Raw genomic sequence first — 16,593 nt, 5'->3', positions numbered from 1 at the left:
CCCATGCTTTACTCTAAATCCAATGCATGTTGGCACACACCTTGGTAGCTTAGCCAGTGCAATGCAGATACCCATGCAATACAGACTTGATCAAGAAAGTTCAGTTATATACTTCACTATAGAGTCTCAGGGCCTGAATCTCCACTACCCTGCACATTTTATAGTCATTTACAAATGTGCAAACTAAGTGCCAAGTGGCTGTACAACATTACCACACGTGCACATGGAGATACCTGATTTGGTAGAACTTTATACCAACTTTACACAAAATCAAGATACTTATCTACTTCATAAAAAGTGTTTTGAGATTTATGGATGAAAACTACTATGTAAGAAGGAAAGGAGTACTTGTGGCACCTTAGAGACTAACACATTTATTTGAGCATAAGCTGTAGCTCACAAAAGCTTATGCTCAAATAAATTTGTTAGTCTCTAAGGTGCCACAAGTACTCCTTTTCTTTTTGCGGATACAGACTAACATGCTGCTACTCTGAATCCTGTCACTATGTAAGTGTTAGGTATTGTTATTAGGTTAATATTATTATTACTACATAAAGTGCAAGATAGTAGAGCAACAAGCACTGTCAGCTCAAACTTGTCAGTTGTAGAAAAGGAGTAAGTTTCAGGAGTTACCAGTCCAATTTTTGTGATGATACATAGCAAGAAAGGAGAGAAAACACTTTTAAAAGACCCATGCAAATCACAGGGGGAACTGACTATACATGGAAACCAGTGAAACAGACAACACAATCTGCTGCCAAGTATACACAGCAAACAAACTGATTTATAAAAAAAATTTTTCTTCTTCCAATCTTTCTGCTATTGTAGTTTTAGGAGTTGCTTATAACAACAGTACATTTTAAAAGCTCCAGAAAGAAGTGTGGTTTTAGAGTTGATTGTGTCCTTTTACGAGGACAGTTCCTGGAATCTCTTATAATTCAGGTATTGTTTGTTTTCCCTTCCCAGTTAAGGCCCCAATTCTGCAAAGACCTTTGCAGGTGCTTAACTTTAAACATATGAGTAGTCCCAGTGAAGTCAATGGGATTTCTTGTGCTTTAAGTTAATAATGTGTATTTTTGCAGGCTCTGAGTCTAATACTTTAAGGTGTTACCCAGGGTTCTTTCAACCCAAAGTCTCCCCGTACAAAGGCAGATTAAATAGGAGGTCCTTTTTATTTTTAATCTTGAAAGGTTAGAAGACTAATGGGAATGCTGTAGCATTGTACTCTTTTTACTAAAATTACTGAAAACAACCACCTGTTTTCATTGTTCAGCTGTCCTGGAGTTGTGAATGCCATTGAAAAACACTGAATTCCAGTAGCAAAGACACCCCCCACAAGAGGTGGAAGTTTAAGGGGCAAGGACTATACCTTACAGAAGTTTTGAAATTTTCTGATTTATAATTTTTTCAAATGGAAAATCAGTTTTTTCAATCTTTGGACACAAACCTGCTCCTACTGAATTTAATGGGAGTAATCAGGTCCCTCCTGCATCATCAACCTGCGCCCTTGCAACAGAGGATTATTAAGGCTGCAGCTCTCACTGACAGAAACAACTTCTTTCCCTAAATGGCGATAATGCAATGACAACAGGGAGTTTAGAATAGGCTTAGAAAATTCTTTTAGAAAAGAATATTCTCATTTATCCAAATGAGATTTTATAATATACTAATCAATAATAATAATAAGTAGCTCTTGCATAGCACTTTTCATTAGTAGATCTCAAATTACTTTACAAAGGAGGTCAGTATCATTATCCCCATTTTACAAATGGGGAAACTAAGGCACAGGGTGGTGATATGACTTGCTCATGGTCACCCAGCTAATCAGCGGCAGAACTGTGAATAGAACCCACATCTCTTGACTTTCAATATAGTGGTCTAACCAACAGGCTGGAGGCCCAAATCGTTAAAGGGATTCAGGTGTTGCTAACTCCCAAAGGTTCCCAAATACCTTTGAAGATGTGGGTCACATTGCCTACAGTGATAAACAGAGTTTGATTGTTTGCCCAGATCTCAGCATAGTGAGCCTTTCGTGTGTGGATCCCCACTTCTTCATGGAAGGGGGTCAGAAGTCAGCCTGTACCACAAATGCTCTATATGCATGAATAGGGAGGACTCTTGGGTTCCGTTTCCAAGTGAGGTCTAATGGTTAGAGCCGGGGGGCTGGCATTCACAACTCCTGGGGGTCTATTCCCAACTCTGCCACTGACTTACATTCTCATCTTGAGCAAGTCTGGCCCCTGTGCTGTGCCTCAGTTTTCCCAATTATAAAATGGGGTGTAGTACCCTGCCCTTTCTCAAAGGGTGTCATCCACTGGGGAAGTCTTTGCATTCCTGTATGTGCACTGAGCAGCATCTGCAGAGTTAAGGAGCTGTCTTTACAATGGATTTAATTTGTGGGTTTTATTTCCTGCCCCAGTCTCTGGAGTTATATTAATATAAAACAAAAACAAATGCAAACAGGAACTGGGGTCCTTGGGCTCTGAATACACATGATCCTTCCCCTAACCCCACAAATTCTTGGCCTTACCTTTTGTGCAAAGCCCCTGCCCAATAGGGAAGGGAACCCTTGGTTCCAGAAACAGCTGCCTGTGGGGATTCCCTGGCAGGCCGCTAAACTGGATCAGTGTACGAGTCAGCTGGGAGGCAGAGTGGCTTGAAGCCAGTGTGAAGGATGGCACTGTACCTCTGGCAGTTTCCTGAGATTAATGAGGCTTAAGGGCCACACTCTCTGCTTCTTCCATGAGAGGGATAAACCTGACCAAACAGAAGACTTTGGAGGAAACTCTACAAAGAGAACAACAGGGTTTTCCTCCCGCACCTTGGGATTTTCCATTCCCCTGGGATTGCTCCACATTATTTGTAAGTTAACTGTGTCCAATCAAACCACTTTATGCAAGTCTACTAAAGTACAATATCCTCTTCCCAAAACTGGAGCAGAGTGACTGGAAATGAATCCCTAAGGGAGAGCTGCTCACACTAGAGCTCTGTTCTGCATGCTGATCTCCAGGCACTACTGCATAAGCTGCTTTAAGGTAAAAGATGGGGAGGAGGATTATCTGTGTTTCAGAGCTCTTTATCTATTTCATGCACATCATCTAGGGGCCAGGCACAGGTTGAATTTTTTTGGTACAGCTTGCACAAATACGACAGAGTCTGTGGGCCTGATTCTTCATTGCCTTCACCTTGTATAATCAAAACGGATAGCAAATGCTACCACATCAGAAAGCCAGTGTTTTATTCCCACTTTGCATCCTTTCTGCCTCTCTACTGCCCATCACACAAAGAACAGGGCAGCAGAGAACTAGGCCCCGTATCACAACAGACAGCCTCAGTTGAAAGGCAGAAAGACCTCTCTAGAATATGCAGTACCCACCTGTCTTGTTTTAGAGAGCAATAGTGATCCAAAACCAACGTTTCGCTCAGACATTTGTCTCCCCCAAATTTCACATGGAGTTTCCAGTTTTCCCTAGATTCTAAGCAAATCTGGACTGAAACTGAGTGAAACTCCTTGGTTTCATACAAAATCAGGGAATTTCACCACCCTTTTTTTCAGGGGCTGCTGTCTCCCACCAAGCTCAGCCTGCTCCCCAAGTTGTCTTTTGTTATCTACTTATGTAGAGTGGGTATTTGGCTTTTTACTTCATCCTTGCCTAATATGTGAAGGGGAGGACTGGCTGGCATCCTCTGTCATTCCAGAGCTTCACAGGGCATCTGCGTTGTCTCCCTTTCCTTCCTCTACCTCTTTGGGAAATGACCTCAGGCGTTTGAGCAATCTGGCACCTTCTCATTTAGTTACAGAGCTAGAGAATGCTCCTCCTGTCTTTGATTCTCATTGACCCTAAGTCTGAGATACACCCAGTATGCACTGAGGCTATAGGAAATCCCCAGAATTTAACCTGACTTGTTTCATTATGAAAAATTCACACAACCATTGGCAGAAACCACTGGAAACAATTCCACTGGGATAGGAAACATCTGTCCTTAGAAGCACCGAGAACTGAAAATACCTTGAGAGGGAGAGAGATTCAGGAAAAACAATGTATTGAGGCATGTCATGGAGCACGTACACCCCATCGCTCATGGGGAGTGGGGTAAGGGCATGGTAGCTCCACAGTTGAATCGATATGGCTGCCCTTTGCCTCAAAGAGATGTGGCCTAATGGACAGAATCAATTGGACTCCCCTTGACTGCAGGGAAGCGTGCCCCAATGGCCAGAGTCAATAGTGGAGGTTTGTTGGGCCACCCCACAAAGTGGGGATGGCCTGGGTAGGGGGACCCAGGCCCCTCCTGCTCCACCAGGTCCCAGCGCAGGGGCCTGGTGGTGGTGAATGGGTTTGCCACCCAGTTGGCGGGGAATCTGCCCGAAACACGCTGATGTTTCAGGGACACTGGCTAGTCCCTCTACAGATGGCCTTTGGGGTGGGGGAGTGGGGCGACAGGGTGGCCCGCCAAAAAGGGTGCTGTGAGCTGGCCCAGCCCAGTGCTCCACTTGCACATTGCGGCCAAGCATCCGCGGCACTGGTTCCTCTCCCCTCCCCAGTCCCTCCCCCCACAGCCCTGCTCCTCTCGGCCAGCGGGCCCAGGGCTGCCTTCTTCCCCCCCCCCCCCCCCCGCTCCTCTCCGCCAGCTGAGCGCTCTGGCCGTTACTGGGGTGGAGAGGAGCCCTCAGCCACTGCAGCTCCGCTCTGGCCCCACCGCCTCCCCCAGAGGCTCTTACCACTTGGTGGTGTGAGCAGGGGGAGGCTTGGCGGCAGGTCCAGGGGTTTCTGGCTGCCGCAGACAGCTGGACTCCCCCATGGCATGGCCCCTGCCTCTTCCCTGTGCTCTCGGGCCCCTGCTGGGCCTGGGGCAGTGCTGGTGGGAGGGTGCTGCGCATGCAGCTCCCTCCCTGCCCTGTGTGCTCACCTTAGCCCCGCCATTATTGGAATGCGGAGGCCGGGAAGTGTGCAGGTCCTGAACCATGCTGGGCAGGAGGTGGCACCGGCACACAGTGGACGGACACCCTGGCCAGTGGGTGCTCCTTGCTCCAGGTAAGTCCCCTCAGTGCAGGCCCCACAGAGTCCCTTCGCCCCATCCCCCCACCAGCACCCCAGGAGAGACCCAGTGCCCCCTTCCCCATCCCCCCACCAGAGGCCCTGGGGGAGACTAGACCCCCCCAAAAGTTTCCCCTGCCCCATCCCCCCACCAGTGCCTCTGGTCTGGGAGGGATGTGGGTCTGGTTCAGTTCAGGAAGTTTGGCCTGGTCTTTTGGGAGCACAGCTGGTCCTGATCCTAGTCTCTGTGCCTCTCTGCCTTGGGGTGGAGGGGAAGGACTAGTAAGAGTAGTATGAATAATGACACTGTAAATAAAATGTATTCAAGTTTTTCAGATTTTTTTATTTTTAAAAAACTATTTACAGTGTTTTAATTCACCCCAATTTCATACAAAATTTTAATTCAAGGCCTGGTAGTTCATATCAGAAATGTGAAAGGTGAGATAGTGTGATGGTTCCCTTTTAGTGGGAGTAGCACGTGGCTGGTGTTTTGGCCTGCTGTGGCTTTTGTTCGTGGTTTTTACCCACACACACTCTCTCACACAGTTTCCCCTCACACAGTCCCCGCAACGCACACGCCAGGGCTCCTGCATCCAGGTCACTTTCCCCACCTGGGCTGGGCTGGGCTGAGGCACCAGCAGCTGCTGCTCTCGTGCCCTCTCCTTATGCAGTCGAGGCTGGGAAAGTGACCTTGACGCACGGAGCCCTGATGTTGCTCCTCCCCTCACAGCCCCCTGGGGTGTGCAGGGCAGAGGAGCAGCAGTCCCTGGGGAGCAAGTAGCAATGCCAGCTGCTTCATGCATCCAGGTCAGTTTCCCCACATTGGTGCAGGAGGGAGATGCAGGGGTTAGGAGTGAAGGGGGTGCAGGGACTAGGGGCACAAGCCTTTCAGGTGAAGGGAGCATGGGGAGCCCATGGGGGCCAGGGGCACCAAAATGCAAGTTCACCCAGGGTATCATTTTCCCTAAGACCAGCCCTGAGTCCCTCCCTGGGTTACGTCCTACTGTGATTCCTGTAGTTGAAGTCTGGGCGTCTTCAGAGTCCCTGGGCTCTTTGGGCGGCGCTGCTCCTAGCGACCACAATCTCCCTGGGGCGTCTGCAGGTGTCTGGGCATCTGTCTGGGTCTCGGTGTCGCCTGCACCCATGGAGTTGGCAAGGTGCATCCTCCCTCCTCTGCAGTCAGCCCTAACTGAGCTGGGCTGCTTCTTTTTATACAGTAGCAGCAGTTGGAGCATGCCCAGCAGGGACAAAGGGGCGTGGCTTCCACTGCCAAAAGTGCTGCCTTAACTCCTTCCTCTCTGATGCTTTGTTGTAGAAATGTCAGCAGATATTTCAGGCTTCCGCAAAGAGATCCTCAGGTCCACCAGAAGATTTCACAAGCCAGTCAAAAAGCTAAATGCTACCCTGTAAGGGTAATCCTAAATCTTTGGAATTAGCAATGAAGCATAAAGAAAAAGGGGCATACTTGCCTTAAATAGTTTGCATTTTCTCCTGTCTCAAAGACAATTTTTCACATGTAAAACTACCTCTCTCTTCACATGTATTTTAATTCCTTTATTCATGCTGAGTAGTTCCTTATCTGTCAAGTAGCCCCACTGAAGTAACTGGGAGTACTCATGGAGTAAAGTAGTACTCCGCTTGTATGAGTCCAGCAGCACATGGCCTTCTGTAAATCCCCCATCTCTGTTATCAACAGCATGAGAAGCTCTTTTTTCTGACAAAAATAGAATTAGGGCAGAATTTTAGAAATCATGCTGATTCTAATTCACACACACTTTACAAAAATCAAAGAATTAACTAAAGTATTACACTTACCTAAATTTCAATAAGTAATCTAATTAATTTTTTGCACAAAAAAGAAAGGAAAAAACAGTGTTCACAGCAAAAAAATCTGGAAAATGAAAACTTGTAAGTACACATTTCTAGGAAGGAGCCCAAGTGAAGTGCCCTTAATTCCTCTGGCCCTTAAAGTAGCTGGACTTAAAAGTTGAAAACCACTTTTATTAGTGTGAAGCACTACCACTGCTCTCAGCAGTGAGCTTTCCCAGTGTCCAAGAAGGTTTTTGAACATTGAGTGTGTTTATTCTTTGTTGGGAGAGAAATGTGTGTGTGCTTCTCTTTTTCTCTCTGCCAAATTCTGACCTCAGATATATGCATGCAATTTCTGTTGAAGTCAATGTGAGTTGTTCATGTATATCCCAGAAATGTGGTCCATTTTTGCTTTGTTGATTTATTTTGCTATTTCTAAGAGTGGAGCTGCTTGTTGGCCCCTTTTCAAGCTACCTAAGTAATCTTAGCTGTATACTAATGCCAACAACTGTTCACAGCACGGAGAAAACAACACTCCCCTCTTGTGTGCCTGCCCTTTAAAGGAGACTGGAAACCTCACCATTTCCAGCTCAGTTTGGATTGGAAACACTGGGAGAAAAGCCAGAATAGCCCTTTTCATGGGATTTCAACTATATCCAACAGGTACAGAGATGTGGAGATTTTTCTTTCTTTTTTTTTTGTTTGTTTTTAAGATAGAAAAATCTTTTCAAACTTCAGAAATTCATGTTTTGTTTGGACGAAGAATGGTGAGAGTCAGTTCATATTTTATCCAAAATGTTTCACTATCTCTTGTTTAAATGAAATTTACAAATGAAAAGCCTGATTGTAAAAACATTGTTTAAAAACAATTAACATTTATAAACCACTCTTTCCCGATGCTTAGATAACTCAAGCTGCTCAACACATTTTTATGAAACTTAATTTAAAAAAAAAAAAAACCCACCAAATTTCTGCATTAAGACCAAACGTAAGACATTTCAGACTGAAAGGTAGTGTTTCAAGAAAGTTGTCTGAAAATGGAGATATAGAGCCAAAATGCCATCTCTACCTGTAAGTGTAGATTGTAGATGAAAATGAATAGTTGTACTAGCTTTGCATTCTTATGCCATATAAAAGAGAGAGAGAGAGAGAGAATCTTATGAGGCAGTGTAGTCTAGTGGATGGTGCAGTGGGCTGAGCATCAAGAGACCTGGGATCATTTCCATACCCTTTCACTGACCTCTATCTCTCTATACTTATATTTATATTTCCCCTCCCCTCCTTTGTCCGTCTTCTCCATTTAGTCTGTAATCTTGTTGAAGCCGAGACTGGCTCTTATGCATTTGTACAATGCCTAGTACAATGGAATATGATCTCATTTGAATCCTCTAGGCATGACTGTGATAGAAAATAAAATACATGTATATAGTTACAGAGCCTGTGTATCACAAATATGGATGATTATTTTATTTGTTTTAGTGTATCCCTTGGCTACAATTGAATGATTTTTTCTCTTTTTAAATATTGGGCTGTCCATCCTTAAATCGGAGCTTAAAATAATTGTTTAGGGTGCCAAGGTAGTCTCTAACTTCTTGGCCTTACTGTCAGAGAAGTGAAAAGTCAACTTCTATATGCAGGAGTCAGTTTTAGGACTTTTCATAAATATAATAAGGTAAATGGTTTAAATGAGAATATCCTACATGCAATATCAAAGCCTGTTTAGAACAAGAACACAGGGAATAGAACAAATAATGAAAAAACAATGCAGCCAAACTCAGAGAGCTAGATCGTGGACTTAGACAGTCAATGGAAAATGCAGAGCAGCATTTGATAAATTATTAGATCTGGTAGAGGCTTATTGTAGTAACAGTTAATGATTGTCTGGGCCCTCGATCTACACGCACAAGTATTTAGGCAGGTATAAAATCCACTATTAACTGAAGAGACCTGAATCAATCCAAATTCTCTTATGAACATGTTCGCTTTGTTATATGCATTGAATTATCTTTCCTTTCTGTAAACAACTTAAATCATGCCAGGTGTTTGTGGAAGCAATGATGTCATCAGAGCCTTTTATGGCAGGGTGTTTTATGAGTCACTTTGCTCTTACTCTATATTTGTACGTCTCCCTTACTGCTCAGAGGAGCAAGGAGGGATTTGTAATCTGTTACATCTGAAACTTGATTGTAGCACATGGCTGGAGCACAGATCCTGAGGATTAGTTATCATCTGAATGCTTTAATTCACTGTATATCATTTGAACTCAGCTCTTCAGAGCAAGCAATACAAATGTCAGATCTGTTTCCTGCCTTCATGTTGTTTTTTAGAAAGATCTTCACAGTGGAGGGAGTTCATAAACACGTGAGGATCACATTGCAGTTAGTAAGTGAATTATCCCAAACAAGAACCTGTGGCCAAACAACATTTTCTTCTGAACAAAATAAATTAAATTATTTTGCATACACTACAAGATGCTTCCTAATTTATGATCATCCAATATATACAGTTGAAGCCAACATCTCAGAAAAAGAGATTAGACTTTATATGGATGGTGAACATTCAGAATTAAATGAGACAGGATGAAAATTTGTATCATAAAAGATAAAATGCTCATGCTTCAGGGCATGAGCCAACCACTACCTGACAGGGCTGGGAAGAAACAGATGTTCCATAATTTTTCATAACAGAGTTTTTTGGTGCCCTTCCCTGAAGCTTCTGGTACTGACCACTGTCAGTGATAGGATGCTGAATTTGATGGACCATTTGTGTGATCTAGTGTGTAATTCCTATGTAAAAATGTAATCCAGGATCTATTTTTTAATTTGGAAACCCTGAAGTGTTTCCTTTCTGCCTGTCTGAGAACATTCAGACAAAAGATTATTTTTGTTCTCTGAGTATTCTTGTAGACACTGATTTTCTTTCTAAGACAACTTTACTGTAAACAGAGCACAGATTTGGATCTGCATTTAAAAGAGAATTAGTTTGACATTTCAAGGGATGTCTATAGAATGTCTCTCTTCAGTAAGAAGACTGAACATAGTTAGCTAGATGTTGGAAGTAGTGCACACAGGTGGGCTCTTTTTCACTTTTGGTGGGCCTATCCGCTGCTCCAAACACCCTGGAAGGAAATATTAGTCTAGTTCAAGCATACTGCTATCCTTTATCTACTCATTGACATATCTTTTGGGGGAGAGTGGAGGGCCCTGCATTCTCAATCTTAAAATTACATTAGCTACTATGGGACTTTCAAACTGTGTTTTATAGACCACCAGTGGTCAATTCTTTCCAGTGGTCCAATGAATGAAACATTTTGAGAACCATACAGTGGTGGATCAGGGTGTTGTGATGGGAGGAGCACAGAGAGGATCACTCCTTTACAAATTGGCCTGCAGAAAGGAAATACTGGAGAAGCACTGAGCTACTGCATGCATTTAATCTATGCTGCTAGTCACACAATTGCCCTAAAAATAGGTTGCTCCTAATCTAGAATGCTGGTGATGTCAGAAGCATGATGTTGCAGTTACGGGTAAGGCTTACTGACTCTACATGACACACAAAAGAGGTGCTGCTAAGTCTGAGACCTATTACTGATGCATTTTTATGCTTCCAGCAGCTAGTGACCTTCCGTGTTGGACTTTCTCAGCTACTATGTGCTGGACAGTTTACAAGATGTATCAGATCCGATTCTGTTCCCTCTTTTAGTTTTCTGTCCTTCACTACAATGAGATGCTCTGTTGAGGACTGCAAGTAAATATCTAGAAATCGCAACTCAATGCTTCATATTAACATGACATGTAATATAGAAATCTGTGCTGAGATAAAGCCAGTTTCTTTAACTTAACTACAGTGTTCCACACTGTACAATATTTACTAGAGCTTTTCAAATGTTTGCTTCTCATTAAAAAGGACATTTTTAAAGTGGCTTTGATTTTAAAAATGACATTTGTAATCAATAATGTAGTGTAATTGCTTAGGGAATTAAAAATACTGTTATTTCTAAATGTTTATTATGTCCCCTGCAAAATTTCATAAAACACTTAAAACTTTGTCCTACAGCCTGATTGAGAGAACACAATAAAATGGCAACACCACTTTGAGTCTATTTTTTTTAAAAATGACAAGAAAGGAGACAATGGGACTAGCCAGAGGGCTGTGAGAAGGAGAAGATGAGTGCGGAAATAAGAAGAAAAAGTGGCCCAAGGGAAAATGCAAGTTCTCAGGGGAAAATGGATCAATACTGAAGTTAACTATGCAATTCCAATGACAGCAAGTTACATTTTGTAACACTTCTTTCACATAGCCTTAGATGTCCCTGTGACGTGCCCAGGCTTGTGAGTGAACTAATGAGTGGCTTGTGTCAACCCTGCCTTTTAACCTGGGGTGCCCTTTACAGTCCTTTGCTGCTGTAACCTCCAGTCTGGATTGCACACAAACAGTCTCTGGCAGGCAAGTCATGCCCAGCTAGCTCTGCGTGTGCTGCAGCCAGCCAGCCACACCTTGGCTCTTACTAGCATTGGTTATGCTGCAGGGTGACTCCAACACACTCACGGTCTTAGATTTCCCCCCAGAAATGTATGCCTGGTATTGCCCAGACCTCTGCTGAACAATAAAAATTCATATAAAGTCTGCATTTCTTTAACAGAAATAATACACATACACTTTGTTACCCCAAATGCAGTTTCCCAAACATTTCAGTTTAAACACACTGGATTAGATATAACAATAGAACGAGTTTATCAACTACAGAGAGAGAGAAGATTATTGCAATAGTGTGTAGGGTGTGGACACAGGAGTACATTCTGTTACAAACCTTAAGTGTTACTATTCACTGCTCCAAATGTATCTGGTAGACTGGACAAATCACAGCACTACTGCTGCACCAAGTAAGTCACCTTTGAAGTGCCAGTATTTCAGTGGAAAGTTAAGAGTTCAAGGGATGCCACTGCATTTGTCAGCAGCATAGAAGCTGCAGGAGCTGCCAGCTCACCCTCCCCATCCATTGTTTGTACAGTCAGGTGTAAGGAATTCACTTCTTTCACTTTAAGATTGCTCTAATTTGCAAGCATCATCCCTACAAATGTTCACTAATTATTTCTCTTTCCTTTTCTTTTCACTTCTCTAGTCCCCTGATCTTTTCTGGTATAACTTGGTCTCCTAAGGGGAAAAAAAAACAAATTTCAGTCTGGATTTTTCAGTCTTCTGTAAACCAGTCTCTTTTCTGCTGACACTAGCATCGCTTGACTTCAGTGAAACCTTTGGGATGGAGAAGCAGCCCATCTTCCTAGATCATATTCTTAACTGTGCAGGTTTCTTTAGTACCTTCTCATCATGGTAGCAGTCCTGTCAAGCTGCTCTGTCTTGGAGCAGAGACTGAACCTCCATCACAGAACACTTGACATAGCAGATGAACGTTAGCAGTGAAAAGAGCCAAAGTACTTGCACAAAAGTAAATAAGTAAAATGAAATATTTTTAAAAAGCCCATCTAAACAGAAATTGTGGAACTAGCTGTGATTCCTCAACTCAAGAAGTCACTACTTCTTGTTACAGTCCAGCCAGCAGCCTCTTTCTACAGATTGTAGGTTCTTTTAGGGAGAGACCCTGTATTCCTACTTTGTTTGTCAAGCTCCAAGCCCACTATTTGGACTATATAAGATGCTCTGTGCAACAGAAGGAGACAAGATGGTGGGTGTGACACATATTTTGCACTCAGAGCCTCAATAGCAAGGGCCTCCACCAATGGCGAGCCATGAAGAGGAAAAAATGCAGTTGATTAAAGATGACTGAGTCAAAGAAGATCAATAAACATTAACTGGCAGAGACAAACTCAAAAGTCAATGAAAATGGGGCAAACAGTCAAATAGATCAATGCCATATGAAGAGACTAGAAGTGAAGGATGCAAACACAGAGACATGGGACATTAATTCTGATATGCAGCAAAAGACATATGTAAGGTTGCAGGTAGAGTAATGGTATTGGAGATAGCAAAAGTGCTAGGCTAGTACTCAAGAAGGAAGGCGTGAGAGAGACGGCAACAGGAGAGAAAAGATGATGGGATAGCACGAGGCAGAAAGAGAAGCATGGCAAATATTTGGCAGAAAGGAATTAAGAAGAGTTGATGAATGGACAAACACAAACAGAAAACAGGCATGAGAGAAAAAGTGTTAAGAGAAAAGTAATAACAGACAGAAGGAAAATGAAAGTGACTGATTGCTTGTCATGGCTTATATCAGAGCTGAGTGTGCTATATGAGAAGCATGTTTGTCTTATGAAATGTTAATGCCTAGATTGTGACCCTTGCCTGAGGCACAGCAGTATGGCTGTGGATGAAAACTACACACAGGGCCTGGAAGCAGGAGGAATGTAGAGGTTTTAACTTCCGTTCCTCACTATATTTATTTTTACATTTTGCATTCAGCATGCCATCTGATCAGGGAAGACTAAGTCTGCGGAAGAGAAGAATGAGGGGGAATTTGATAGCTGCTTTCAACTACCTGAAAAGGGGGTTCCAAAGAAGATGGATCTAGACTGTTCTCAGCGGGAGCAGATGACAGAATGAGGAGTAATGGTCTCAAGTTGCAGTGGGGGAGGTTTAGGTTGCATATTAGGAAAAACTTTTTGACTAAGAGGGTGGTGAAGCACTGGAATGCGTTACCTAGGGAGGTGGTAGAATCTCCTTCCTTAGAAGTTTTTAAGGTCAGGCTTGACAAAGCCCTGGCTGGGATGATTTAGTTGGGGATTGGTCTTGCTTTGAGCAGGGGGTTGGACTAGATGACCTCCTGAGGTCCCTTCCAACCTTGATATTTTATGATTCTATCTGCTTGCAGGTCAAAACCTCCTCTGACATTGAAACCCCCAATTTTGCACATAGTTATTTGCATGGCAGACCTACATTTGCAAATATTAGGAAGTTTTTGGCTATCCTAGTCTCATGTGCCAGTGGGCTTATGGGGAGATTTTTCTCATGAACAACTAAGGGGGCAGTTTTAAAGGCTGTTTTTTGAAAGTTTGTCTGTTACTATACAACTTACTTCAAAAGACCTTCAAAACATGTGCAGGCAGATTTTTGGGATCAGACCGGTGTGAGAAATATGTAGGTCAGCCCCCACAGGTTATATTTTAGGCTGCTCTCAGTTATTCCTGCAGGATCAGTTCTCTAGGGACCAAGCTGCCAGCCAGGAGTTCTTGGCACACAAAGCACTCCGTGCTATATCCCCACTGTTCTCCAGCCCACCCCCAACACAGCTCTATGGCAAAGGAGTCAAAAGTCAGTGAGAGTCAGCGATACAGACTTTATTCCTTCATGAAGAGAATCTCTAACTGGCCCGTTAGAGAAGCCAATCATCCCTTTTGTTCCATCATGGGGCCAGAATCTGGTCATGAGTTTCTTTCTCCTCGTGCCGGAAAAAGAAAGAGAAAATTGCTTAAAGAAAGGAAAATGGAAATCATGCTTAATTACAATATCATGCCTTGGCAACATGACGCCCCAGTGTAGTCACACTGATCTATGGCATTACAGAAGACATGTATATGCTCTCCCCACATAACTGTTCTGTCACAATACACAGTTCCAAGCTTAAAACATCACTTATTTGTAACCTTCAACATAATTTTTATGATTCCAATTTTCATTTTTTCCAACTTAATCACTTTTGTACTCCTACAGCAACTGGCTTCCAAATGTAGCAAAGGTAGCAAAAGCTTTAACAACATCACTGTCATGGCTTCTTCTGCATTAGGAGAGTAAAGTCCAGTAAGCTAATGACATATGAAATTACTCAATGTCAGCAAAACCTCAGAAGTAGAGTAGAAGTTATTCTGTTCTATACATTGATAAAGGGCCATATTCTTACGCTTGACTGTGAACTCAAGGAATTTTTCCCATGGGTTAACAAAAGGTCATTGAAATCCTTTTCTAGCTGTACTTGCGGGAAAGATCCCTTTATCCCTGAATAAGGAGACAGCCTTTTTGCTTCTCATACTTCCTTATCCAACTACATATGAATCACTTCAAATGGAGCCACTTTTCTCTTAGCAACCAAAGAACTGTCTTAGCAACCAGACGCTGAGGATTTTGTTTCCACATAGTTACTGGTGGACAATGGGTTCTCTTCTGCTTGCTAGTTTTCCATGGCAATGCTGTTAGTAATGTTGGCTTAGTATTGTCTAAGAAATAGAACACTTAAGAGTCAGCCACTCAGCCCTCACAGAGAACTGGCTTGCTGGGCAGATCACAGCAAGATTATTCTCTCTAGGATTATTCTCTCTCAAGATTATTCTCCCTAGGACGTAGCGAAGTGCTGACGGCTGGGAAGCTCAAAGCCCCCTGTTTCTACCAGTATAAATTATTGCAAGGAATGGTGTAAGGGAGCACACAGCTATTCCACTCTTGTAATCTCTCAGCAGGAGTTATTATAGGGAAAAATATTGCACTTGTGGATATTGGGAACATCAGAGCAACTGTAACTTGAGCCTCACCTGGGTTGAAATCATTGTAGGAACAGGCATGAGCTGTGGCAGTAGATAATTTGTTGCCTCTTAGCAAATGACGCTGGAGAGAATAAGGTTGAAGTGAATGACTCTGCAAGAGAATACATTTGAAAAAACTATAAACTGCTTACAGTTTGCAAATAGAGGTGAAATTTGCCAAATAAATCCTGGGGAAATGTTGGAGGAGTGCTGGTACGGTGCCCACAGTTACAACAGTCTCCATCTCTCTCAACACCACACTATTGTAGGGACAGAAATAGCTGGGTACATTTTCATCATGGTAGCAAATTTCAAAATGTTGATTGAAGCATTAAATGCCTTAGCACTTTCAGTCCAAGTTTCCTTTCTGTCTCCGCCTGCAGGTGCTGTTGGCATAGTGGAAAGCAATTTGATTTCTTCACTTGTTCTTAAACTGAAAACTGAAATGGATGAAATCCAAGAGTTGATACTGGACACGCTCTCTGGCTGCCTATGTGTAGAGGCTTTTGAAGCTCTAGCAACAGGCGCTGTTCCCATTCTGAAGGAAAAGCTCACTCATCCATCAGTGGCCATCAGGAGCAAAGCTGCCCGTGCCCTTTTGGGAATTAGGTAACGAAAAGAAAGAACTATGCACATGGGTTGTTCCAAGACAATATCTATCAACTGATTGAGTCCCATGCACTAGTTTGCAGTTGTACCACCTTACACTTTAAACTTGTCACATCTCACATTGCAACGTAACATCAGGCTAGATGTATACATGGACTTAGCTGCTCTGGTGTTGGCGATTCAGTAGGTGGCACTCTTTCCCCTCCACCCCCCACACCTGCCGCCTATGTTAGTAGTGAGCTAATGCCCCTGCATGGTGCTAAGCAGTGCAGCATTGCTGGAAGTACCATTTTGTATATGAGACAGTGTAGAACCAAAATCCTGATAATTTATGATCACAAGATCGATCCCATAAAACTTTTTGCAAGAGGAGGAATGTTAAAATAAACTGAATTATTTTTTGCCTACCTAAATTTTCATTTGGATACAGCATTCTTCATTTCCTGTTATAAACTTTGTCGCATTTCTTACTATGTACTGTTAAATAGTTGCTGTATTTCATCCTAGAGTAGCTGCATTTCAATAGATAAAACATCCCTGTGTATACTTTGTATATCAGTTCGTTAAGTTGGTAAAGCATTTCACAATCCTTGGAGTAAAATATACAATATAAATGCAAGTTGTTGTTAATAGAACACTGCAGTATGGTGAAGGATAACACAGTTGGTCAC

At 42.9% G+C, this 16,593-nt stretch overlaps 2 protein-coding genes across 2 annotated transcripts in view; one reads left to right on the top strand and one right to left on the bottom strand.

Annotated features, from left to right (window-relative positions):
- Positions 1-16,593, bottom strand: part of GNAZ (G protein subunit alpha z) — a 264,810-nt gene that overhangs the window by 144,027 nt on the left and 104,190 nt on the right. The gene's annotated exons all lie outside the window — the stretch shown is intronic.
- Positions 1-16,593, top strand: part of RSPH14 (radial spoke head 14 homolog) — a 200,183-nt gene that overhangs the window by 175,929 nt on the left and 7,661 nt on the right. Inside the window, exon 4 of the mRNA XM_007061588.3 lies at positions 15,697-15,922. Within this exon, the coding sequence (XP_007061650.3) occupies positions 15,697-15,922 (226 nt within the window). The remainder of the gene's footprint in view (positions 1-15,696; positions 15,923-16,593) is intronic.

Source organism: Chelonia mydas, chromosome 15 (assembly GCF_015237465.2).
Source record: "Chelonia mydas isolate rCheMyd1 chromosome 15, rCheMyd1.pri.v2, whole genome shotgun sequence".
Lineage (NCBI taxonomy): Eukaryota > Metazoa > Chordata > Testudines > Cheloniidae > Chelonia > Chelonia mydas.
This window is presented reverse-complemented; position numbering and strand designations above follow the sequence as displayed.